The following is a 27,524-nucleotide window of genomic DNA, read 5'->3' on the forward strand; positions in this document are numbered from 1 at the left end:
AATTTTTTTCATTTAAAACTTAAGAATTTCATGTCATGCACTGGTGCTAATGGTTCAGGCCTGCAAGCCTAGCTACTCTGGAAACTGACATCAGAGGTTGCAGTTTGAAACGAGGCAGAAAAATCCCAAGACACACTTATCTCCAATTAACCAGCAAAATGTTGAGCTGGAGTGTGGCTCAAGTGGTAGAGCACCATCCTTGGGTAAAAAAGCCAAGTGAGAAAGAGGAGACGAGTTCAAGCCTCACAGTTGGGACACACATACAAACATATATACACACACATATATAGACATACATACATACATATATGCATATACACATTCAGTAATAGCAGAACTAAACCAAACTTGGAGCTCTTCAGAGCTCAGGGCCGTCCCAATTCAAGGAATGTGGCTTCTAATAATCTAATCATCTTTCTAAAACCATTTCACCATTCTCCACCACAGCTTGTTGGCTTTTCTCCTGCCACAGTCAATAAACACAGCAGTACTATTCTTGAGCCATTTCAGAGTTACCCTCACCCGCTCACACAACTGCTTGACTGTGACAGGACCTGGAACTAATTTACTCCTTTAATCCAGAGGGGAAGAGTTTCTTTAAAGGGACATTCCATGCACCATCACTACAGTGCTCTGCCCCAGCTCCTTTGCTCACAGAAAGGACCCTGGAGAGGAAGGACAAGCAGCAGCCCCAGGTCCTGGCCTGTGACATCACAAAGCGACACTTGACATTCAAACAACTGTAAGGCAGAGAGGGACTGGATAGGGTAGAAAGGACAGTCAGGGCTGCAGGTTCTGCAATCATACATCCACAATGGCCCCACTCAGTGTGGCAGCTGTGTTGTTACCCATGCTTTCCAGCCAGATGCGAACTCCAGCTGCACTGAAAGACCTAAGACATTGCTGTGCATGGAGAAGGGGGAAGAAAGGTTTTATGTTTGGTGCCATTTTTCTGGTCTGAGTTTTTCCCATTTTTTTTCTCCTATTCAGGTAGAAGGAACAGTATTGCTCTGAGCAGATGAGGTGTGGCTGACACAAAGGGTTTAGAAACACACACATTGCCTCTTTTCAAACTGGGTCTAAATAACAAGGCTCTTATGAGGCCAACAGAGCAGAGTATGGGCTCTGCATTCTGGTCAGGGTGGGAGTCCTAGCTCCCTCCCCAACTAAGGCCTGTTACCTCCAATTATTTCATCACTTTATCACTTTCCCATCTGTAAAGTGGGGAAAAAAATGACAGTTCCTGACCAAGAAGAGGTTGCTGGGAGTGGGGCATGGCTTAAGTTATGGAACATACGTACGCACATAAAGTACTAAGAACAGAGCTGTACACCATCCTTTGCTACTTATTAATTATTCTTATTTGACTTGGGTGGAAAGGGTTACTCTAAAATTTAAAAGACAAATCAGCAAATTGGTAAATGCTAGTTTGCTGAGTCACTGCTATTCCCATTTGGCATGTTATTAAGAAAAACAGGCTCAGGCTGGGAATTTGGCTTATTGGTAGGGTGCTTGCCTAGCATGCATGAAGCCCTGGGTTTAATTCCTCAGTACCACATAAACTGAAAAGGCCAGAAGTGGCGCTGTGGTTCAAGTGGAAGAGTGCTAGCCTTGAGAAGCTCAGGGACAGTGCCCAGGCCTGGCAACGGAAGGAGGGAAAGAAGGAAGGAAGGAAGGAAGGAAGGAAGGAAGGAAGGAAGGAAGGAAGGAAGGAAGGAAGGAAGGAAGGAAGGAAGGAAGGAAGGAAGGGAGGGAGGGAGGGAGGGAAGGAGGGAGGGAGGGAGGGAGGGAGGGAGGGGGAGAGGAGAAGGGAGGGAAGGAGGGAGGGAAGGAGAGAGAGAAAGAAAAGGAGAAAGAAAGAGAGGGGAGGGAGGGAGGGAGGCAGGGGAGAAGGAAGGAAAAGAGAGGAAGGAAGGAAGGAAGGAAGGAAGGAAGGAAGGAAGGAAGGAAGGAAGGAAGGAAGGAAGGAAGGAAGGAAGGAAGGAAGGAAGGAAGGAAAGGAAAATTAAAAAAAAAAAAAAACAACAAAGAAAAATAGGCTCAGCCCCAGTGTCTCATGCCTGTAATCCTAGTAGCTCTAGAGACTGAGATCTGAGGATCATGGTTCAATGTCCATCCAAGACTTTTATCTCCAATTAACCAGCAGAAAGCCAGAAGTAAGGGTGTGGCACAAGTGGTAGGGTATTAGACCGGAGCAAAAAAGGCAAGTAAGAGCACAAGGTCCTGAGTTCAAGGCCTATTTTAATGTTTTGAGAAACCGCCACACTGATTTGGACAGTTGTCCTAGTTTACATTTTCACCAGCAATTTATAAGTTCCTTATCCCCTGCATTGTCACCAGCACTTGTTTATTCTTTTTGATGACTGCCAACCTGACCAGGGTAAGATGGAATCTTAATATAGTTTTGATTTTCATTTCCTTTATGGCTAAGGAACAATCTTTCATGTATTCTTTAGCCATTTGTGTTTCTTCTTGAGAAGTTTGTTCAATGTGTTGCCCATTGATTGTTGTCTTTTCTCCAGTAAATGCTTTTGGCTCCTTTGTCGGTCCAGTTTATAATTAGATTTGTCTTTTTTATTATTGAGTCATAACAGAATGTCTTATTTTCTGCAAGTCTCTGATTAAATATAATTTAAAATATTTTCTCACATTCCATGGACTGCATTTTCATTTTGCTGCAATTTCCCTTGGAAGCTCAAGTTCTTTTCTTTGAACTTTAATGACACCCAATTATCTTTTCCTTTCCTCTCTGGTACTTTTAGTGTCCTAAAAAAACCATTGCCAAATTCACAATGACAAAAAATGTACTCCTTTGGTTCTTTTAACTGTTTTTTGCAGTTGGCTGGAGACTTGTTTGAATCTGTTTTTGTATATGCTGTGAGGTGGGATTCCTGATCAATCTTTTGCATGCATATGATCAGTTGTCTCAGCACTGCCTGCTAAAAATAGCTTATTTCCTCAATGAATTACTTTGACACCTTTGTCCAAAAAAAAAAAAAAGCAACTGACTACAAATGGGAGCATTTCCTTCTGATTCTCCTGTCCACTGACATCATGTCATCTACCCATGCCTGGAGCACTCTGTCCCAATTATTAGCTTCATAGTGGAGAAGTCTGAGTACTCTGATTGCCTGATTTTGAGATTATTTTGACTATTCTGGGTTCTGCAAAGAACCCAGCTGATATTCTGATGAGGCCTAGCTTATCTCAAGAGAATAATTTGGGAAGCACTACCATATTAACAATACTATGTCTTCTAATTAATCTGGAAAGCATTCCATTCTTTTTCCAAAGATGTTCTTTTTTTTTTCTTTTGGGGGGGGCAAGGGGTTGTTCGTTGGGGGAGGGGGTGGCAGTGTTTAAGCCACATATCCAAACTCTATTTGAGTTATTTTACACTTAGCTTTTTTTTTTTCTTTGGTGCAAGTCCTGGGACTTGAACTGAAGAACCTGGGCACTGTCCTTGGGCATTTGTGCTCAAGGCTAATACTGTTCTATTACTTGTCTCACAGCTCCACTTTTTTTTTTTTTTTTTGGCCAGTCCTGGGCCTTGGACTCAGGGCCTGAGCACTGTCCCTGGCTTCTTCCCGCTCAAGGCTAGCACTCTGCCACTTGAGCCACAGCGCCACTTCTGGCCATTTTCTGCATATGTGGTGCTGGGGAATCGAACCTAGGGCCTCGTGTATCCGAGGCAGGCACTCTTGCCACTAGGCTATATCCCCAGCCTCGCACAGCTCCACTTTTAGCTTTCTGCTCGTTAATTGAAGTGGAGTCTCATCGACTTTCGTGCCATGGCTAGCTTCGAATCACCATCCTCAGATCTCAACCTCCTGAATAGCTAGGATTACAAGCATGAACCACAAGTACTCAACATTTCCTCCTACCTCCACCTCCACATAGCTGGGATTACAGGTAAAAAAAAAAAAAAAAAGTTGTTTCTATAGACATGCATTATACTTCTGCTAAAAATTTTTATTCACAGCCAGGCACCTGTGGCTTACACCTGTAATCCTAGCTACTCAGGATATTGAGATCTGAGGACTGTGGGTCAAAGCCAGCTTGGCCAGGAAAGTCCAGGAGATTCTCATCTCCAATTAGCCAGAAAAAGATGGAAGTGGAGCTATAGCTCAAGTGATAGAGCACTAGCCTGAGAAATAAGCTCAGAAATATCCAGGCCCTGAGTTCAACCCCCAGGACTAGAACCTAAAAATAAAACAAAATAAAATAATTATTCCCGTGTATTTTTAACTCTTTTAAAATTAAAGTTCTGAATTTCATTTTCACTTGCTCACTGTTAATTATAAATATAACTTTTATATATTGAGCTGCAACATTACTGAATTTATTCTAATAGATTTTTAGTAAAAAATTTCTCTTGGGCTGGGGATATAGCCTAGTGGCAAGAGTGCCTGCCTCGGATACACGAGGCCCTAGGTTCAATTCCCCAGCACCACATATACAGAAAACGGCCAGAAGCGGCGCTGTGGCTCAAGTGGCAGAGTGCTAGCCTTGAGCAAAAAGGAAGCCAGGGACAGTGCTCAGGCCCTGAGTCCAAGGCCCAGGACTGGCCAAAAAAAAAAAAAAAAAAAAAAATTTCTCTTGGATTTTCTGCACAAAAGATGTCATCTGAGAGTAGACAACTTTACTTCTTCCTTCCCAGTTTAGACACCTTCTATTTTGTGTTTTTATCTACTTACTTTCTTCCCAATTTAGACACCTCTATTTTATGTTTTTATTTACTTACTATACACAAAAACTAGCTCCAACTTCTAATATTGACTACATAGAGGTAGCAAGTACAGGCAAAGCATCCAGTAAAGTGCAGTCTCCAAACATGGAATCTGATTTTACTTTTCCAGGCACCAGCTTTTTGTTCCAGCTCAGCCTACTGAGAGCTCCATTCTTGAAGCTTTAGTTAAAAAGTCATTTCTGGGGGGACACTTTCCCTGCACCTCCAAACTAGACTGCACTTTTCGTAACTGTAACAAGGCTAGTCAGTACCTCTCTCCCTCCTCGCTTGGTCCAACCTTGCTCAGAGCTGTGGACACACCTCTAGTTGTTGCTCCATGCAGCTTCAATTGCTATGCTGTGTCCAGACCTTTGGTAGGGACACTCTTCTAAGAGTTCTCTTTCTTTTCCTCTGTTTTGCTCAACCTTATATGCAGTACCTAATACTCCGGCACTCACTAACTCTTACTAGCCTCTGTATTGCTCTGATGCTTCCTAAAAAGAATGTTAAGTTTTGCCCAACAACAGAAGTAAGGTATCTTACCTTCAACAGGGCCAATCTGATTGGCCACAGCAAATCTAAGCACGCCTTCATCTTCATTGTACAAGGCAAAGATCCGGTCCACTGTCAGCTGCTGGGTGGCAGGCACAGCCCGGTGTCTAGGGGCATGTCTGCACACCTGATAAGTGACATTCTGGTGGATGCGGTATGACCATGTTTGGCTGCTGTCACCCAAAGTGAGAGAGTAGTCTCTGGAACTAGTGGAGGTCACAGCTGTAACATTTTACAGGCAAATTGGTAAATATTTTAAAACATTAATTTGATTTTCATGTGGGGCGGGTTTTTCTACAGTTGTTTATTGTTGGTGGTGTTGTTCTGGTACTGGGGCTTGACCTCAGGGCCTGGACGCTGTCCCTTAGCTTTTTTTTAGGCTGACTTCAAATTGTGATCCTCAGATCTCAGCCTTCTGAGTAGCTATGATTACAGGTATGAGTCATAGGCTTTCCTGCACATTTTAAATGGTAAGTTCGACCGGTAAATTCTTATCTACCAACTCCAAATCTCACATTTGCTTCATAACATTTGCTTGGCTCCTAAGACTTTTTAAAGCAGGCTGAAATCATCAGGTGGAACAAGGTTACAGGACAAATTCTAATAATCAGTATTTCTTACCCTAGAGGGTAAACAGCATAGTCAGGAACTGTATTATATCATTCCTACCTTCCCCCACAATTTTTAAATGATTACATAATTTTTAAATGATTACATAAATTTTATATTATTAGTTTTTGAAAGGACACATTCTGTGTACAGGAAGGAACCAACCCTCTGCTCACACATACCATCTATTATTTCACAATAAAATATGCCATATAGACTGTTCTAGAATATTCCATGTGAGGCAGGTACAGTCCTTATTTTAGAGATGTGGAAACTGGTTACACGTACCTGAATCTGAGTAATGGTAAAGCTCTTTGTAGGGAGCCACGTGGGCTGTGAAATTTGCTGGGATGTAGGGCACCTGGCCTTGGATATTGGTCCTCATGCTCAGGTAGTTCTCTGGGTCAAGTCCTTCAGCAGTTTGAGTGATATGAAGCCTCTCCCCTCCTGGGTAGAAAATAACTTCCATGTCATGAGTAAAGGTGGCACCTGTAGAGGACAAAAATTTAGACAAAGGTAAAAAGAGGCCCTGTTTACGTGATTACCAGTACTGGCTGAGCAGAATGTTTGCTAGGACACTGAAGGCTGAGTTGGATCCCCAGAACTGCAAAACAAAGTAAGTGCTTTTCAATCTGTACTTTCTTCTCCCAGATTCCACTGCTGTTGGAGCTGGTGCCTGAGAAGATTAGCTAATATCCACACTAAGTCCTATCAGCTGTGGATTCCCTAAATCCCCGACATTTCCCATGAGAGGCTCATTTCTTCCTTCCTTACTTCACACTCTTAAAGAGCTTGTATTCAGTAAGAACTACATTCTTGGGAACATCTTGGACTGCTTTCCAAGGTTGCCAGAATTAGCAAATATAAACCAGTGGAAGGAAGGAAGGAAGGAAGGAAGGAAGGGAGGGAGGGAGGGAGGGAGGGAGGGAGGGAGGGAGGGAGGGAAGGAAGGAAAGAAGGAAGAGAAGAAGAAAAGAAGGGAGGGAAGGAAGGAAAGAAAGGAAAGAAGGAAGGAAGGAAATAAGGAATGAAGGAAGAAAGGAAGAGGGGAAGGAAAAAAGGAAGGAAGGGTCCTCAATTAGCAACTTCAGCATCATCTGAAAGCTATTAGAAAAGCAGAATCAAAACCCCACCACAAACCCCTACTGAATCAGAATTTATACCTCCCAAGCCATCCAGGTGGCTTGTGTGCACTAGCGTATCTTACTATTTGCCTGTATGACTTAAAAGGTGACAAATACACACCAACAAATTTGGGCAAGAATACCTAAGTCACCCTATTGCTCAGCTGGCAGAACCGTTAGAATTGATTGTAGTCTTTGAAAGAATCACTTGTCTGGGTCCAAACCAGTCCCAATGAACCGTGTACAGAACTCTATACACCTTTAGGATACAACAGGCAGATCCTCCTTTACCCCAAGAAGCAACTCCATCTCCTTGGGGTCCTTACTCACCAGTGAGGCTGAAGCCATTTTCAGAGCCTGGTTTTTCCAAAGCAAAGAGCCAACCAAACAGGCCTCCGATGGGTGTGAGGGGGAGAAGGGCTTGGGCCGCTGGCTGTGGGATGTGGCTGATGGCCGTGTAGGCTCTGCCATCATTACCCACGATGTAAGCATGCAGGTCCACATCGGTGAAGTGCACAGGCGTGGGGCCCACGTGGAGGTGACCACTCACCTTCCCATTGACCCGGTGAGGTGTCCCTGAGAGACAGAAAACCCAGTCAAGCCTTAGCCCTGGCCAAGGCCCATGGGGTAGGTGCCCACACAAAATAATTCCTGTCACAGCTCCCCAATCCCACTCTTACACAAATCATTTTAATGATGCCCCAGCTGATCTTCTTCTCCCTCACCTTTCTCTCCCTTCCCTTTGGGGGTCTAAGGAGCTTGGAGGACGGGGAGAAACTTCTGATCCAAGTAAGCCCAAACGTGTTGCTAACACTAGATTCAGGCACAGAAGTAAGGTCCACAGAGCCAAGCTCACACTACAGACAGACAAACAGAAGACAGAGAGAGCACCCACCCACCCCCCCAGCCCATCGGTCACCTTCTGGCAAACAGTGTTTCCCATTTCCGTAGAACCTAGACTGGCAATGGCAGCAAAAGCCGGTGGCATAGTCGGTGCAAAAGGCATGCCGGGAGCACTGGTCATGGCTACTTTCACAGGTCTCCTGGTGTCCAGCATTGTAGGTGAAGACTGAAAAACAAAACCAATGGCCATTAGAAGCTGCCGAGCTTCACATGGAGATGGCATCTCAGCCACAAAGCCTGCTGGGATGCTAATAAACCAAGAGGGTTTGGAGGCTTAGGAGAGGGGAATTTATTTAAGTGAGGCTTTCTGTGGCCTTGTGGGTCTCACTGACATGCTGGTAAGTGATGACCTTGCTGTACCCCTGGGGTCTGAGGATGGCACAATGAGGCAAGCCAGTTAATACACACTGAGGGGAACTGTAGGCATTTGCCTTTTTGTGGGTCAAAAATGGCCAGATACCAGCCAATTCTGCATGGTTCACCCTACCAGTAATGAGCTGCTAGCAGAAGAAAAAGGAAGGACACTAATAATTGAGGTATATGTCCACCCATTCTCTTAAGTAACTCTGGATTTTATGCTAATAGGCTATGGCTACAGCTTTTATTTTCTGAGAAAGAAGGGCCTTGAAAAGTGTATGTACACCTGTCAGGTACTACTGGCTCACGCCTGATAATATCCTAGCTACACGGGAGGCTAAGGTCTGAGGATCATGGCTCAAAGTCAGCCCAGGAAAGTCCATGAGACTCTCATTTCCAATTAGCTACCAAAAAGCTGGAAGCAGAGCTGTGACTCAAGTGGTAACGTGCCAGCCTCAAATAAACAAGCTAAGGGACAGTGCCTAGATCCTGAGTTCAAGCCTGGTACAAGAACAAGAAGAGAAGGAGGAGATGGAAGGGGAAGAGAAGAAAAAGGATGAGGACGAGGAAGAGGTGGTGACAGAGAAGAAGGAATTGCTGCACAGGGTGCTGGTGGCTCATGCCTGTAATCCTAACTACTTAGGAGGCTAAAATCTGAGGATCATGGTTCAAAGCCAGCCTGGGCAGAAAAGTCCATGAGACTGTTATTAACCACCAGAAAATCGGAAGTGGCTCTGTGGCTCAAATGGTAGAGCACAATCCTTGAGCTGAAGAGCTCAGGGACAATGCCCAGGCCCAGAGTTCAGGCCCCACGACCAATTTAAAAAAAATAAATAAAAAGAAGGAAGGGCTAGAGGAGAGAGAAAGAGAGTCAAGCAGTAAAAATGCTCTGACCCTTGCAGGACCAGCACAATCATGATTTCTATGCAAGAGAAAGATCTTGAGTGACAGTCACAGACTTTTTAGAAAGCCATAGTCAACTAGGATAAGCTTCAAGTCCAGGCTCTGTTGCTCCTATCCCCCACTTACTCGGCTCATTTAAAAATTCAAAAAGTGTTACTTGTGCTACAAGAAAAAATAAAATAAGAGCAAAGTCCATTGTCTATAAAGGCAATGTCCAAGATGATGGGGTGTGGAAGGATTCACGGTGGGCACCAGGCCTCCAAGACACGGAGGAAAATGTCAAGTTCAAGCATGCCTAGCAGGAGGCCAGGAGGCAACCTGCAGAGTGCAGCATCACAATAACGATAGAGCAGAAATGACAGGGAATTCTGGTGGACACTAGTGGTCCTGTGACCAAAGATACCATACCAGGAAAATCTAGGTGACAGCTGCATTCCAGGTCTGAGTCCAAAATGAGAAATCAGGACGGGAAGGATGACATCAAAAGATCAACATATTCCAGACAGAAAGGAAACCGATGGGGAAAGTATAGGACCACATATGTAACTGTAATTGTAGACTTGAATCCCCAATTAAAATGAGCACAAACTTCTATCCTCAAGAAAATGTTACATGTAACAAAATTAACATGAAAGTAATGCTTAATATATACAAAATATTCTTTCCTCAAAAGGCAAGTTGAACTCTTTTCATTTTATACAAGGTAGCAGGAACAGTTTTTAATCTCTGTTGTTTGCGGATAAAATAAACTCCTCAGCCAGGCTACCAGTGGCTCATGCCTGTAATCCTAGCTACTCAGGAGGCTGAAAAGTACAGTTTGAAACCAGTCCAAGCAGGAAAGTCTGTGAGATTTATCTCCAGTTAACCACCACAAAGCCAGAAATGGAGCTGTGGCTCAAGTAGTAGAGCTGCTGCTTTGAATGAAACAGCTAAGGGGCAGCACCCAGGCCCTAGGTTCAAGCTCCAGTACTGGTGCGCACGCGTGTGCACACACACACACACACAATTAAGCAAAGAAGCAAGCAAAGAAGGAAGGAAGGAGGGAGAAAGGGAACTGAGGAAAGAGTAAAGTATCAAAGTGACTCAACTGAAGTCCTCTAGGCAGTGCTTGACAATGGTGGATCTCAACCTAGAATCTTTTTTTTCTTTTTGCCAATCCTGGAGCTTGAACGCACTGTCCCTGGCTTCTTTTTGCTCAACGGTAGCACTCTACTACCTGAGCCACAGCGCCACTTCTGGCCGTTTTTTATATATGTGGTGCTGGGGAATCGAACCCAGGGCTTCATGTATACGAGGCAAGTACTCTACCACTAAGCCATATTCCCATCCCCTCAACCCAGGTTCTTAACCACTAATCTTCCCTATGCCCAGTGGGATCCAAGTTCAGGTCACAGGAACACTAGCTTAAGGAGATGATCAGGTAGGTATTAGTCGTTAATTAGCACTGGCTCTTGCAAGCCAGATGGGACTCGGAATTTACAAATGAGGCTAATAAGAGAAGAGAGCAGAGATTATCCATGGAAAGCCCAACATGTGAGAAGAGCATGGGTAAGAGTGGGGTAGCACACTTTTGGAGAGCAGCAACCAGCCGAAGAGTGCCAGGTGGAGCAGAGAAGCCTGCCTCGGGTGAAAAACCTGACGGGAGCACAGGAAGAATGAAGTCAGTGCCTTGTCAAGAGTTGTTCTACAGCCTCAGTGACTTGGCTGGGAAACTCCAGCTTGGATAACAAATAGGAAATTAGACACAACTTCTTAAACAGGAAAGTGTCAGGTAGAATTCAAATTGTTCTGAAATGGAAAAAATGACAAAACTCAATGAAGAAAGAAAAACAAACAGAATGGATTGTGATGAAATAGTAGAGGTTCTGTATAGCAGAGGTTTCTGTAAAGAAAACTATCACTGGTTTAGGACACAGGTGTTTTGTTTTTATTTACTTAATATAATGTTTGGTCCTGGGGAAGGAACCAAGGCCTCATACATGCGAAGTACATACTTTGCCACTGAGCTATAGCCCTAGCCCTCCATAAACCACGTTGAGTAATAAGAAATGAATGTGAATTGGGTATGTCAACGTCTCAGGTTTCTTCAGCTAAGAAAGTCACAAGTATGTGTGACCTGCAGTTACTGAAGAATCTTGAACAGTGTGCTACAGGAGTTTTCGTATGTGTGTAAGGTCCCATATGCTAAGACTACAGCTCTGCTTGAGTGTTGTATGTTTTTAAAACGTCTGGCTCCATCAAAGTGTCAGCCCTCTCACCGCTAAGATCAGTGAAAACATAGACCCAAGAATTCCAAAATGGCATGTTGGCCAAGTGAGCCAAAACCAGAGGCAAAAGAAATACTATTTCAAAACATCTTGCCTTTGCCCCTCCCTAACTCCTTCCAGTTTTGACATCTTTTCTATGACCCTAGAAAAAGATTTGTACAAAGGACCTGATTAGGAATTAACCAATCACAATGTTGTAGGACTCTGACCAATAAAAAGTCACCTTCAAAAACTGCTTAGTTTTATAATAGGGGCAACCAATCAGACCAAAGCCCAAGGCATAAAAACATCTAGGCTCAGAGCTACCTAGACAGACACACAGAGCAACAGCCTCTAACCAAGATACTGGTCTTTGTAAACTTCATGTTTCCTACAACACTGGCAGGCATTGTCTGCAGCTGAGCTACAACACCAAGCAGGTGTTGTCTAGTACAAGAACTGCAAGTCTAAGGGTCTCTGTGTATGGAGTTTGCACACCACAAACAGCAAAAGAAACCCACATCATTAGTATGACACCTCTTCCTCATACCTACATTGCCAGAAACAAATTTTTGTTCCCACACCTCTGAGCACCAAGGCAAAAAGACAGACGGATTCAGGTCTAATGTAGTCATTTTCCAAAAATTCAGGCAAAAGTAAAGCTAACTGGCATAGTGTTCTGTCTACAAAAATAAGGAAATGATAGATTTGTGCTATAGTCCCTTGAACTTTGTGAAGACTTGTTCTTTGGCCTAGTTCCCACTGAAGTCTGGCTTACCAAACAGGGAGAAGGGGGATGGAAGATGGAAGATAAACTATAGACCCAGGGTCAGGCTAATTTAACTGTAAAACTAGGTGTGGTTGCTGCTTTTATAGGGATAAAGCTAACCTAAGGATCGTGTCTGATAATTTTTCCCCCTTGGGTCATGGGGCTTGAACTCAGAGCCTGGGTGCTCTTCCTGAGTTTTTGTGCTCAAGGCTAGCATAATACCACTTTGAGCCAAAGCTCCCCAGTTTTCCGATGGTTAATTGGAGAGAAGAGTTTCACCAACTTTCCTGTCCAGGCTGGCTTTGAACCGTAATCCTCAGCCTCCTGACTAGCTAGGGTTACAGGCATGAGCCACCAGCACCTGGCTCTCTGACATTTTTTTATGGAAATGTTCATTTTCAATCTGGAGTTTATTAAATCAAGCACACAACTTGCCTTTCAGACATGGGATTGTCACAATAGGTTCACTTTCCTGAAAAATGAATCTTCCACACCCACCTTCACAATCAGGTGCACAACTAGAGTTGGTCACCTCATATGTCAAATGGCAAAGGTAAATGTAAAAAGCCTCTTACAATTTTCTTTCATTCAACAACTGTGTAAATATCTTGAAATTGAGGTAAGAGCTGGGATCCCAGAGAGACAAGAGTTGCTGTTCTTGGGCTGGGAATATGGCCTAGTGGCAAGAGTGCTCGCCTCGTATACACGAAGCCCTGGGTTCGATTCCTTAGCACCACATATATAGAAAATGGCCAGAAGTGGCGCTGTGGCTCAAGTGGCAGAGTGCTAGCCTTGAGCAAAAAGAGGCCAGGGACAGTGCTTAGGCCCTAAGTTCAAGGCCCAGAACTGGCAAAAAAAAAAAAAAAAAAGAGTTGCTGTTCTGAAGATTGCATTCTACTGGGCAGAGCAAGTCAGTCAATAATAACAAGTATGGCAGATGTGTTTTAAGAGCTGTGTGAAGCAGCCAGGCCCCAGTGGCTCACACCTGTAATCTTAGCTATTCAGGAAGCTCAGATCTGAGGACCATGGTTCAAAGCCAACCCGGGCCGAAAAGTTCATGAGATGTTTACCTCCCATTAACCACCAAAAATCCAGAAGTACAACCGTGGCTCAAGTGGTGGCCACTGGTGCCTCTCTTTCCACCAACTTCTGTCTGCGTTTTCACACCTTCCTTCTTATTCGGGCAAGCGCAATGTTTTCTCACTTTGCAGATGTGAAAACGGAGACTATAGGATATTAAACAATCTCCTCTCAAGCCTACCCTCTCTCCACCACACTGTTCTACTCAAATCCAATGGGCCTCACAGTCACCCTGGGACTTGGCTCAAAAAGTGAGTGGGCTTGTGCCTGTAAACCTTTAGGGATACTCAGGAGGCTGAGATCTGAAAATTATGGTTCAAAGCCAGCCTGGGCAGGAAAGTGTGAGATTCTTATCTCCAATTAACCACCAAAAAAAAAAAAAAAAGGCAGAAGTAGAACTGTGGTTCAAGTGGTAGAGCACTAGCCTTGAGCAGAAGCTCAAAGACATTGGTCCAGGCCCTGAGTGCAGGACCCAGGACCAGCAGCAAAAAAAAAAAGGCGGGGGGAGGGGCACATTGTAGATTTATATTTTGTTGTTGACATGGCCATATTGGGGTTTTCACTGAGGGAAGGGGAAGAATAAATATATGCTTGCTAGGTACATTTTCTACCACTTGAAGCATACTGTGAGTCCTTCTTGCTTTTACTTATATTTCAGATAGGGTCTTGCAATCCTTGCCCAGACCTAGACCAAGTTATGATTATCCAATCTATCTATGCCTTCCTGAATAGCTGAGATTACAGGCTTGCACTATCATGCCCAGCTGGAAAATCAGTGTTTTCATGGGTGAGTTAAGTGAGGTAGATGAGAGCTCACTTTGAGAAAGGCATTCTTATTTCAGGGCCTCTTCTCGCGACTTTCCTTACATGACAGGACGCTGCCAGCCGCTCTGGGCCCCATGCTTTGCTAGAGAGCATCTGCCACTACAGTCAAAGTGGCCCAGAGCTGAGTCTGTCAGGATCTTGGGGCACACACTGGTCAGGCAGAACTGCCAGGTTTAAATGAGCTCAATTTGTCACAGACTTGTCAGCCAAGGCTTGATCATTGCTAAAGGAATCCTAACATGATTTTTTTGAATCTCACTTTTTCCATATCCTTTAATAGAAAGACACATGGGGTGAGGGTGGTCAGAGGAAAGGCAGAGGCACTGCCAAAGGACTCGAGATTTGTCCTAGTTGGGAGTTTTTAACAAAATGGAAAATTCGCCCCTGCACTTGTTCTGACCCCGCCTTCGACCTTCATTTTTCTAGAAACACTGAAGCATGTGCCTTGGCCTGCCTGCCTGTCTTCCTGGCTGAACCACAGAAAAGGCATGGATCAAGCTTCTTGGCCCAGGAGGACAGAGGACTTCATGCAGGCTGCCCAGGGCAGCAGGAGTGACTTTTACTTTAAACAACTCCTGTCAAGCTCCCAGAATGACATACTAAATAGAAATGACTTAAAGAATAGAACACCCATACCTCACTTTACAATGAAAGACAGTGACATCTTTTTCCTCACACTTGGTTTGTTCTTGTTTTTGGCAGTTCTAAGGTTTTTCAACTCAGAACCCTGGGTATTCGACCACTTGGGCCACACCCTTGGTCTTTCTTTTGCTTTTTAGTTTAGTTTTCAGGTAAGGTCTTACTCAGACCACAACCTACCCATGTACTTGTCTCCTGGGTAGCTGAAATCACAGGTGAATGCCAATGCCTACCCACCCCTACCCCACCCCATCTTGTTGATTGAGGAGTCTTGTTTTTTTTACCCAGGCTGGCCTGGAACTTTGATCCTCTCAATATGGACTTCCCAGTAGCTGGGATTCGAAATGTGAGCCACTGCACCTAGCCAGTTGTTTTGCCAGTTGTTTAATTTTGATAGATGTCTGTGGAACATTAGTGATGCTGGTAGCAAAGCAATCAGGACTAGCAGTTTCTATCAGCTGTCCTGACACTAAAAGACTCCTGTGCTGGAGAAGGAGTCCTACCAAGGTATCTCCTCTTGTAATTGGTCTTCATGGGTATGAAGCCGCCATTGGCAGAGTTCCAGCAGCCTGGAATGACCAGAAGAATATGGCTCTTAAGCCTGGAGGGCTGGCCAGACTGGACATAGAGCTCCCTAGCGGTTCTCCCAAGACAGACAGTGAGGGCACAATCCCACAGCAAAGTAGAGAGGGACTCAAAGTCCCCGAAATCCCTGCTCACACACCCCAATCCCAGCATGCCAGCCTTCCAAACACAAAGAGCAGTCCACCCACAACCCCAACAATAGGATTTGAACCCATGACCTTTGTGAAGGCCAGGTCAGGTACACCCCCACCCCTTTCAAATTCACCATATAGCTAATATTAAGCTTCAGTGTTTCAGCAGGCTCCAGAACATGTAAGACCTCTGCTGTTCCCAACACAGGAAGCCCCAGGTCCCAGACAGCTGAGACTCTCTGTCACCCCCTATTTCCTCCACTTCTCTCTTCTCCCTTCTCTCTCCCTTCCCAGCTCCACCTCTGGATCCTGTCATATTGCTGTCCACAATGTATGCACACTTTTTACACTGCCTTACCTCACATTGTACCCCAAGGCCTGGCTTAGCACCCCACTCTTCCCCCCAAGGCTTTCCCTACTTTCCCTACACATATACAGATGCTCCCTGTCGCTGGGGGACCTGACAGCCTTGCCTGTCTGTCCTGGCCTTGCTGCAGTCTTGGCTGCTCTCACTAGTTACAAGTCACTCCACTTTCCCAGTCACTCCACTTTCCCAGCCTTCTATTTGCATATGAGCAGAAGGGAAGAACATTTACCAGAGGCAACGCTGAGGACTAAGATAATGTAACTAAAGCCAAATTCCTATTGGAGAGCCAGCAGGATCTCTAAGCCACCCAATAAATCTGTAGACACCTTCCACCTGCTGTCTCTCCTGCTACCCCCCCCCCAACTCACAACACAGGCAGCTGGGTGCCTGGTTCAGAAAAAGTACGTCAGGGGCTGGGAGGTAGCTCAGTGGCAAAGTGCTTGCCTAACAAGTGCAACGTCCTGGGTTCGATCCCCAGCACCAAAAAAAGAAAAAGTACATCAGGTGCTTGGCTAACATTTAAGCATGATAACAAACTACTTCATAGATGGAATGCTCATATGTCTACAAATAAGATATTTGAAAATTGTCAGTCATCAATGGCTCATGCTTGTAATGCTAGCAGGAGGCTGAGATCTGAAAGTCCTAGTTCAAAGCCAGCCCAGGCAGACAAATCCACAAAATTCTTTATCATCAAATTATCAACAAAAGGCCAGAAGTAGATAGAGATGTGGCTCAAGTGGTACAGTGCCAGCCTTGAACAAAAAAGGTAAAGGAGAGTGGAGTTGATTTAAAAAAAAAAACAGATTAAGTAAAAATTTTAAATACATATTCGAATCTTATCTGAAAAGACTCTACATTTTTGAATTGTTTTGCCAATACTGGAATTTGAACCAAGGCCTCAAACTCTTTCAGCTTACTTGCTCAGCTGGTTTTCTACCACTTGAGCCACACCTCCAGCGCTGCTTTTTGCTAATAAATTGTAAATAGAGTCTTATGAACTTTGAACATTTCTGCCTAAGCTAACTTCATAGTCCTTCAGGTCTTGGTTCCACAGCACCATGAGCCACTATTGCCCAGGGGTTGTTTTTTTGTGGGGGAGGCTGTTTGTTTGTTTTTCTATATATGTGCTGCTTGGGAATTGAACTCAGGGCTTCATGTATACGAGGCAAGCACTCTTGCCACTAGGCCATATTCCCAGCCTGTTTTTTGTTGTTGTTGTTTGGTGTTTGTTTGTTTTTTTTTGGGGGGGGGGATTGTCTAAAGAAGTCCCCAAGGAGAAAATGATTCAAAGTAGAGAGATTTTTCTGGGCCTTTACCACTTCATCCCTTTGTTTAGCAAGATGACTATTAGAAGATGAGAAGAGAAGGTAAATTTTATTGGTGTGGTTTTTAAGGTCAGTGTTATCAACACTCAGAGCTGAGGGAAACAAAGGTCACCCCCCCCCCCCCCGCCCCAGTCAATGCCTGTCCCAAACCACATAGAAGGTGCTTTCTACTCCATTAGGAGCAAAGGCCAAGCAGATGCTGTCACTCTGGGCTTAGTGTTCGGTGGGTCTCTGTCACCCCATCTGCTTCCCAGGGTGAACACATATTTTCCTGAAGCACCCCTGGTGACATGCCAGTGTTTCCGTTGTTTCCGTTGATTCTGTGCTGGCAATGGAGCTTAACTCGGGGCCTGGGCCCTGTCCCTTAGATTTGTTGCTCAAGGCTGGCACTCTACCACTTGAGCCACAGCATAGCTCCACTTCTAGCTTTTTGGTGGATAATAGGAGATAAGAGACTCACACTTTCCTGCCCAAACCTAGGTCCTCAGAACTCAGCCTCCTGAGTTGCTAGAATGCCAGGTGTGAGCCACTGGTGTCCAGCTTAGCCTCTCTTTAGAGAACTCATACTGAAAACACTAGAGCCTGTGAGAGGAGGTAACGGTTCTGAAGCCCTCCAACAACATCCACATCTCCAGCTTTACGAAGATAAAGCCCCTTAGACACAAATTATGGCAAAACTCAAGAGTAAGTCTTTTCTTAACCTGTCCTCCACCACAATCTCAGTGTTTTCTAAAATGAGTCATTGCAGGCACCATTTTTTAGAGACAATTAATAAAGACACTAAGCACTTCCCATATATCATCTCCTTTAACCCTGATAAGGAAAGCTGTGTGATTTAAGAGGCTTGGGAGCTGCCCGACTTTGCTTCAAGCAGCCAGGATTCCAAGTCAACTCTGACACCAAAGCTTTCCCTGTAGTCATTACACAATGCCACATTAGTCACAAAATGCTGCTATTTCCCCTCATGAAATAAGTATGTCTCCAAACAAAATCCTGTGATTAGGGCCATGGCAGAACCAGAGGCCCTGGTTTGCTAGGTCAGTATGTTTCTGTCACAACAGGGATGGAATGCACATACCTCCCCCCCCACCCCCCCAAAAAAGGTGGAAACAAACTGAAGATTCCAAAGATAACTTTACACCTTTGATCTCCCCACCCCACCCCACCCCCACCCCCTGCAGGCCATAGGAGCAGGCCTGGGAACAACCAAAATGAACCTGTCTGTGGTCAGTTTCCCAGTCTGGGCTGGGGAAGCACTGTTTGCTAATCTCCAGCTCCAGCAAGTCATGAGATGAGGCCAAAGCTCCAGGGAGGAGAATCCACAGCTGCACAGCCAAGAGCCAGAATGAGGGCAGGGACAGGTGTGTGTCATCTACCTCCCCATGGGCTCTCCCGGCCCACATACCCCCTGTGCATCTCCAAGGGGAACCCACAGCTTATCTGCTCAACAGTACAAACCTGGCTTGATCATCTGAGCCCACAAGACTTACTACTCAGAGGGAAAATATTGAGTCCACTCTCTATGCCCTGAAATGTGCAGGGGGTGCCCTGAAATGTGTGAAAGGGAGGCTCAAAACGTTGCTGAACTTTCAAACTGAAATACTTCATTGCGCTTGGGAGCACAGCTGGCACAAGCAGCCAAGTTCTGACCCCACTCTCTTCATGAAGCCCGTGTTTTTGTGTGTGTTTCTGAAAGCACATTATTAATGGCCAAGAGTTCCAAGCAGATCCTGCTGGCCAACATTTATCTGGCAAAGGAAACTCTTCTGCAACACAGGGAAGTAAAACTCAGTTCCAATCTTCTTGTGCAACTTTTCACCTACTCAGGACTTGAGAGAAAAATCACAACTCAAACACGATTCACATTCTGTAAAGAAATCTCAGCCTCCTGGTGGTTGAACACACTTACCCTCAGCATTGGGGCTGATATCCTCTGTTCCTACCACATACCTCCCTCGACTCAGGGGCGGAATGTGGCCTGGCACTGGGTGACTGGGAAGGATGACTTCCCCTTCTGGAGGGGCTGCAGGAACATCCGGTTCTGAAGGCACCGCCTCTTCATTGTGCTCAGGGTAGGGTGGTGGGCCTTGCGGTGGGGGAGCCAGTGACTCTCTATTGTCTTCTGGTGGAACTGGGCTTCTAGTCCCTGTCTGGTCCAAAGGTTCTGCTTGGCCTTTTAAATCTGGGGTCTCTACCTCCCCTAGAGATGCACCCTCTTTGGTCTGAGGATCTAGAGTGCTCAGTTCTGCTTCTGGGTAGATTGGCCATTCGCTAGGTGTTGGGTGTGGTAAGGGGGCAGCCTGATCAACTCCAGAAGGACCTGCATCAGCTTTCCTGTGGAAGGACACATCAATTCTGCTGTGGCCATTGGGTGCCTCCTCTGGCAAACCCAGGGGGTATTCAACTTCCTCCTCATTCTCATCATAATAATCCAAATTGTCCTCAGAATAGTCACTTTCCAGGGCTGCAGCGTGGCTAAAGGAGTGTTGCAGGGGAGCCGAAGAGTGAGCTGTGAAAAGGTCTCCTCCGACTGTGGCCGGCCTCACATTGTTCAGAGGGAATCTGCTGCCAATATGAAATGCCCACACTCCAGGAACCCCCAGGTTGCTTAGTCTGAATAGAAAAAGAAACAGTATATAGTATCAAAAAATGGCTTTTCACCCTCCTTTCTACAAAACTAAGCCAATTATTTTAAGACCTAGAGACTTTGAAAGGATTACACTGGAGTTGACATCAACTACCTTTTCTTTAATGTTAAGTTTCAAATGCCAAACCATCATGTTATAAATATGCTCTAAAATCAAAATGTTTTGTCTATATCTAGGATAAATGAGCTGGGCACCAGAAGCTCACACTTGTAACCCTAGCAACTCAAAAGGCTGAGATCTGAAGATCCTGTTTCAAAGCCAGCCCAGACTGACAAAACTTGACAGACTCTTATTTCCAGCTAATTAGCAAAAAGCCAGAAGTAGAGATGTGGCTCAACTGGTAAAGTGCCCTTGAGCAAAAAGCTAAGGAAAAACATGAGGTCCTGAGTTCAGGCCTACATACCTACATATATACAGGCATAGCAGGCTATTTGAAAATAAATAGAGAATTGTGTAAACTTTTATCTTCCTTCTATTTGTCTGAAACTCTGTAACACTCAAGAAAAAATTATGCTTATAATGTCACTCAAACACTTAAGTGGTAAGGACTACCTTATGCTTTGGTCCCTTGCCAGCCTCTATGCCAAGAGTTTGACATTCTTCACTGTACTCAAGATACGTGTGATGTTTGTGCACAATTTTACTGAGGAAAAATTAGACTTAGAAAAATGAACTAATGTTTTTAAGGTCACATAATTAGTAATTAGCAAAATCAAGACCTGAATTCAGTGTATATGCCGAAGTCCATAATCTAAACATCTATACTATGTTATGTCAGAAAGACTGAGCAATACAGTCAGTATCTTCCTGATCGTCATGTGATAAAGAGCTAAGGGTATTTCACTGTTACTCATAAGATTTATCTACTACCGGGTGCTGGTGGCTCATACCTGTAATCCTAGCTACTCAGGAGGCTGAGATCTGAGGTTCACAGTTCAAAGCCAGCCTGGGCAGGTAAGTCTGTAAGACTGTAATCTCCAATTAACTACCAGAAAAACAGAAGTGGTACTGTGGCTTAAAGTGGTAAAGCACTAGCCTTGAACTGAAGAGCTCAGGGACAGTGCCTGGCAAAGAGCTCAAGCCCCACAACTGACAAAAAAAAGATTAATCTACTAACAAGTCTCAGAATAGTATATAGAAAAAAATCAAAACTATATAAATGTCCAGGATTACAAAGCTTTTGACACACACCTGTAATCCTAGCTACTCAGGAGGCTGGGATCTGAGGACTGTGCTTCAAAGCCAGCCTGGGAAAGAAAGTACATGAGACTCTTATCTCCAAGTAACCACCAAAAAGCTGAAAGTGGAGCTGTGGCTCAAGTGGTAAAGTACAATCTTGAGCAAAATAAGCTCAGGGACTGCGCCCAGAGCCTGAATTCAATCCCCAAGATCTGAACAAAAATACATATAAATAAGCTTTCTAGGAAATGCAGAACAAAGTGAAAGACAAAAATAAGAACATAACAAAGTGTAAGGGATCATAGGTGTGAAGTCTTTCTGGAAAATTTGGAAAACAAATCATTCATTTTTTCCAGAAAGACCATGAACTCCACCCAGCCTTCCTAATATTCAAATAATCCATTATTTTAGAGTCAATGATACATTCTCAAGAGAACTACCTACAACACATAAGATTTCTAAAACAACAGAAAAACTTAAGCTAACAAGAATCTTGCTACCTTCAATACACCAGTTTGTAGTCTGTTGTTTATACAAAATACTATGCCCAAATTCTACTCTATGGAATTTCCTCAAAAGTCAGCAATGAAGAATAAAAATAAATAACTAATAAGCTAACTTTAAAAGTTCCTTAAGGGGGCTGGGAATATGGCCTAGTAGAAGAGTGCTTGCCTCATAAACATGAAGCACTGGGTTCGATTCCTTAGCACTACATATGTGGAAAAAGCCAGAAGTGGCGCTGTGGCTCAAGTGGTAGAGTGCTAGCCTGGAGCAAAAAGAAGCCAGGGACAGTGCTCAGGCCTTGAGTTCAAGCCCCAGGACTGGCACAAAAAAAGAAAAAAGTTCATTAAATAAGGTGGACGCCAATGGCTCACACCTGTAATCCTAGCTACTCAGAAGTGGCTGAGATTTGAGAACTGGGGTTCAAAGCCAGCCTGGGCAGGAAAGTATGTGAGATTCTAATTAATCACAGAAAAAGCCAGAAGTGGTACTGTGGCTCAAGTGGGAGAGTGCTAGCCTTGAGCAAAAGGAGGTTAAAGACAGTGCTCAGGCCCAGAGTTCAAGCCCCAGGACAGGCCAAAAAAAAAAAAAAAAAATTCATTAAGTAGTTTAAGAACAGACTTCTGTTCCTTTGAGTAAGAATCTGGATTTAGGGCTGGGGATATAGCCTAGCGGCAAGAGTGCCTGCCTCGGATACACGAGGCCCTAGGTTCGATTCCCCAGCACCACATATACAGAAAACGGCCAGAAGCGGCGCTGTGGCTCAAGTGGCAGAGTGCTAGCCTTGAGCGGGAAGAAGCCAGGGACAGTGCTCAGGCCCTGAGTCCAAGGCCCAGGACTGGCCAAAAAAAAAAGAATCTGGATTTAAATATCAGCATTTTCAATAAAATTTGAGATTTTCTTTTCCCTTCCTCTCTCCTGTTTCCCCCACGTGTGTGTAGTGTATCGGTGTCTTTGTGACCCTTTGTATATGTTATAACTGCTGCTGTAGTTAATTTAGAGTAAGAGAGGCAGAGAAAGCAAAACTGCCATCATTTGGGCAGTATGTCAGATACACTGGGTATATTCAATAGATTCATGTTGGTGTTCTTCAGCAAGCAAAATGAGGGAAAGTAAAAGATAAAAGAAACTCCTCTAAGTCTGAGGAGATTTCATATTATCATAGTAGAGGTGTTATAGCTGTTAAACTGCTGCAACTTAGAAATGGAAAACTAGAAAAGCTTCAAAATGTAGGAAAATACAAATTATAGTAAATAGAGGCTCAATAGCCTTCTAATCAGGTATAAATCACTATCCTGGTTTTTGTACATGACAGGAAAATCACCAATCTGAATTGATTCTAAACTCCAAGGTCATTTGGGAACCTTAGTGAGAACTGTACTGCAAAACGGGAAAGGATGGGTTGTTTAAAAGATTCAATGAGGAAAAACGACAAGAAATGCATAGTACTAGCTCTATGTCTAATACCTACATAATAACTACTGTCTTCCCTTTTTATATGATAGGAAAATATAGCCAGGTGCCAGTGGCTCACACCTGTAATTCTAGCTACACAGGAAGCTGAGACCCAAGAATCCATGGTTCGAAGCCAACCCAGGCAGCAGAGTCAGGGAGACTCTTATCCACCCAAAAAGCCAGAAGTGGAGCTGTGGTTTAAGTAGAACATTAGCCATGTGCAAAAAAAAAGCTAAAGTACAGCACCTAGGCTGAATTCAAGCTTCAATAGCAGCATGTGCATGCACACGCACACGCTCACACATGCACATGCAAACACACAGACATACACATACACATATACATACAAATAATAATTAATTAGTTAATTAATTAATTAAATTTAGAAACAAGAGGGGAGAGATGGCAAGGACCTCAGCTTGCAGCAGGCCAGATCAAAACCCGTGGGCCAAGAGATGGGAAAGAAAACAAGAGCTTAGAACAAGGTGTTCCACGCTCCAGACTTGAGCTTAGACTATGTCTTGGCCCCTAAGAGTAGAGGCATCTCATTTAACTTCACTACACTTACTTGTAAAATTGAGAAAATAGTAGCACTCGCCTCCTACAATTCGGGTAAGTTTTAATGAATTTTCCTCACCATCCCTTGTTAATTCAGCATATAGACCTTGTAATTGAAGATCACATCTGGAAAGCATTTTTCACAATGCTGAGTAAATGATAAGCTCTCACTGAGGGACAGCTCTGAGAGTCTCTAGCTGTAGTGCCCCCTCTGGAAGCCAAGCAGAGCAAATGTAAAAGTAGAAGGTGTTCCTATAACCCAGGGATGAATTAGTGATGGTGAAAAGAGAGCCAGATAGTAACCGATGTATTCTGGACCAGTATTTAGGAAAGAATTAAGGCAGAGACTAAAAGGCACAGCAAAACAAAATGTACTGGCATTCATAAAGCTCATATTAGCTCAAGGACTTCTCATTCCTCTAGCAAACGAAGCCACTGGTGAGAGTAAGGAATGTTTTCACTTCTAGGGACTCCATGGAAAACCTATCAGGATTAGCTGAGGTCAGGAAGCCATAGAAAAATGCTTAAACTTCTAAAAATTTACCACCTATTTCATTTTTCCCATATGATATTACTTTTAATTTTTAACAGTATCTGTCTGAAAGTCTAAATTACAATGTCTCCTTCTGTAAAATGATTAACCTCAAAAAACCTCTATAGAGGCAGTTCATATTACCGGGTTATTTTTATGTGGTTTTAAGAGCAATGTTTTTCATAGCAAGCCTCAATGGCTCTATACACCCATTACACACACACACACACACACACACACACACACACACACACACACACAGTTGTTTCTGGTGTCTATACTAGATAGAGAACAGGAAAAATAAAGGACCTTTTATATCCTGGACAACCTAATTTCCCAGGGTTCAGTCTGGTTCCTGGCTTTCTTAGAACCCACCACACTATTGTTTGGTGGCTTATGGCCACTTAGCAGTCATATTGAAACAGCCCAGGGCTTACACTCCCGTTACTTACTGGTAGAGGTTTTTCACGGACTGTTCATTGCTCGTCAAGCTGAAATATGATCCTTCTCTCTTCAGGTCCTCAGACTCGCCCCGGCAAAAGCCCACCCGAGCCGGAAGCTGGAGCTGGACATTATAGGATTCTTTGGGGCGGGTTCCAAAGAATTGAAGACCATTGCCGGGATAAAGAAAGAGGGCGTAGGTATCCGACTCATCGTATGCCAGAACTGCCTGGAAAGTGTTCAGCTGTGGGATAGAAGGAATTGAAAACATCCTTAACAAAAAAACAAAGGAGAATTAAATGGATGAGCAAGCCATTGGAGTATAATGGTGTTTTGCTCTCCTTAGAGTTTCTCCAAGTTGGTTTTCAACATAATTTCCTGTAGAATCTCCTCTTCAAATTATAATCTTATATTATTTATTACTTGAAGCATCTTCTATTAATTTAGATGAGTAGTCAAAATATGCATAGGTAAAATATAGGTTAACTCGTACATTTTTTTTAACTCGTACATTTTTTAAGGTGGTGAACTTCTCTCATCCAAACCCTCAGATTTAAAAGCAAGAAGCAAAATAAATTTGTGCATTCCCACAGTCACTGCCCTTGTTTATAACCCTGGGCACTCAGTCTCTCTCATTGGATCATTCATTCATTTAGTAGTTCATCTATTAATTAAATGTCCATTCAGAGCAAGCATTGTGTTAGGCACTGGCAGATCCTCACTCTCTTTCCTCTCCCACTTTTCCTTTCACACTCACACCAGGTTGACCCAGAGGCTAGCAGACATGCTTTAGGTCAAGTAGCAAGCCAATGGGACTACTCTTAAGCACGCCCTCAAGGGTACTGGTAGCAGGTTCAGTTCTACTCCATTTTCTTCAGAAGATTTAACAGTCACCAGCTGTACCTTGTGCCTTTGATGCTTCTAGCTTTTGTTGTAGTTCTCTAAACAAACAAACAAACAAAAAAATCCCTCCTAATCTTCTGACCCTTGGAGGGGTACTGTGATTTTCTGTAGCATCATTTCTGCTCTCTGACCTGCAATAACACCTTTGTAGATGTTTCTGGTTAGTGTTTGTCTCATTTTGCTTTGTTAGCTGTTCTTAAATGTTATTCATTTATCCATCTGTACATTTAATTTGAACAGTTGAGTGCCTACTGAGCATTCATTAGACATTGTGCTTCATGCTAACAGACTGTGCCCAGGAAAGTCCCATTTTAAGAGAACTAATCATGGTTACAATTGTAAAAGAGTGAGCAGAGAGGAGTAAAAGGCCGCAGTGGAGGGGGTGGGGGTTGGAGCAGCCCCACGTGGGCCTGTGAATGTTGATAAAACACTGCAGAGACCAGGAGCCTGAGTTAGCACCACACTCAACACTCAACGTGACTGCAGAATGGCTCTGGTTATCTTAAAAAGACACTATATTTAGGACTGTCAGTCTAACTCACACTCATTTTATAATTTAGTAGGGAGCTGGGGAGGAACGTTTTTTAAATCCAACTTACTTTATAAATATCATGACTCTGAAATGTCACTTACTGCTAAGTATCCTCTCCTCCCATTTTGCTAGTGAAATAGGAAGGAAGGAGTCCTTGCTTTTGATCTGTCCTGAGTCCTTGGCGATATTGTTCTATGTCAATTTTTGTAATGTTAATTTTTTCAAATGTTTATTTTTTTCCTTTTGCTGTCTAATTTCAAAATATAGTTTTTTGAGATTTTGCCAACAGAAATGAGGTACCCAACACACTTTTTTTAAGTATACAGCTTTTCTTTGAGTATTGTAACAATGTCATCTTGCTTTTTTTTTTTTAATTCTTTCATTCAATTCCCAAGATAAGACACAAGACACCCACTGTGTCTGTTACTGTTGTAGTTGTTGACTGTCTCATTCAGCAAAGCTGGACTTTTCCCCCAAACAAGGGACCAGGAGTATTTTCTAGAATCTCTCAAAAGGCTAAGAATAAGAAGCCTTGAGTATTCCTCTCCCAAACAAAGATTAATCCACCTTATGTGTCTACATATTACGTACTTATCAATTAATACGATGAGTTCAATCAACTAAGATAAGCAAATTCAGTCACTTCAGCTTTATTTCAAGCTGAATAAATTGTATTCAACCTGGGAAAGAAAAGTCCTGAAAGGAAAGAGAAAGAATCTTATCGGAAAAAGCTAAGCTTTAAAACCTGCTGGCATAGATTGCCAACAATCAACTCAAGATAGTAGAAATCCTGTTTCTAAGTTTAGAGGACTTCTGTAAGATAAGGTGGCTGTATAGATTGGGAAGAATTGAAGACTGGGGAAGGAGGAATGAGAAGTAAACAGAAGTAGGAATGGAAGAAACCTGTTGTTGCTTTGTTTTTTGGTAGGTCCAGGGGCTTGAACTCTTGAGCTCAAGGCTAGCACTCTACCACTTGAGTCCAAGTGCCACTTCCTGTTTCCCAGTAGTTAATTGGAGATGAGAGTCTCATGGATTTTCCTGCCCAGGCTGGCTTTGAACATTGATCCTCAGTTCTTAGCCTCCTGAGTAAAAAGAATTACAGGTGTGAGCCACCAGCGCCCAGAAAAATCTGGCTTTAAAAAAATATTGTATTGTCATGATTGTCATGTTATACAGAGGAGTTACCACGTCAAAAGTCAGGTAATTAGAACATTGTTTTTGTACGATGTCACCTGGGAATCTGGGTTTTTATTGGGATATGGGTATTTAGTACTTTATTTTATTCTGTCAGTCAGCATATACTCATTTCAATTAAAATGTATTCCTGGCTACTCAGGGTGTTGAGATCTGAGAATCAAGATTCAAAGTCTGCCTGAGAAGACAAATCCAAAAGACTTATTTCCAATTAACGAGCAAAAAAGCTGGAAGTAAAAGTGTGGCTCAAGTGGTAGAGTGCCAGTCTTGAGAAGAAAAAGCCAAGCAAGAAAGCAGAGCTCTGAATTCAAGCCCCTGTACAGACACCAAACAAATAAAAAAAAAAGCTTCAATGTCTTTTTGGGTTTTTTTGCCAGTCCTGGGGCTTGAACTCAGGACCTGAGCACGGTCCCTGGCTTCATTGTCTCTTAAAT

General features: G+C 43.6%; 1 protein-coding gene across 2 annotated transcripts in view; it reads right to left on the reverse strand.

The window, feature by feature from the left end:
* The window catches only part of Nid2 (nidogen 2), a 66,888-nt gene that overhangs the window by 30,229 nt on the left and 9,135 nt on the right, over nucleotides 1-27,524 (reverse strand). For both annotated transcript variants that reach the window (XM_048361927.1, XM_048361926.1), the window contains exons 3-8: nucleotides 24,473-24,705; nucleotides 19,057-19,760; nucleotides 7,934-8,083; nucleotides 7,345-7,590; nucleotides 6,179-6,379; nucleotides 5,273-5,503 (exon numbers count right to left, since the gene is read on the reverse strand). In XM_048361927.1, coding sequence (XP_048217884.1) covers nucleotides 5,273-5,503; nucleotides 6,179-6,379; nucleotides 7,345-7,590; nucleotides 7,934-8,083; nucleotides 19,057-19,760; nucleotides 24,473-24,705 — 1,765 coding nt within the window. The remainder of the gene's footprint in view (nucleotides 1-5,272; nucleotides 5,504-6,178; nucleotides 6,380-7,344; nucleotides 7,591-7,933; nucleotides 8,084-19,056; nucleotides 19,761-24,472; nucleotides 24,706-27,524) is intronic.

Source organism: Perognathus longimembris, chromosome 14 (genome assembly GCF_023159225.1).
Source record: "Perognathus longimembris pacificus isolate PPM17 chromosome 14, ASM2315922v1, whole genome shotgun sequence".
NCBI lineage: Eukaryota > Metazoa > Chordata > Mammalia > Rodentia > Heteromyidae > Perognathus > Perognathus longimembris.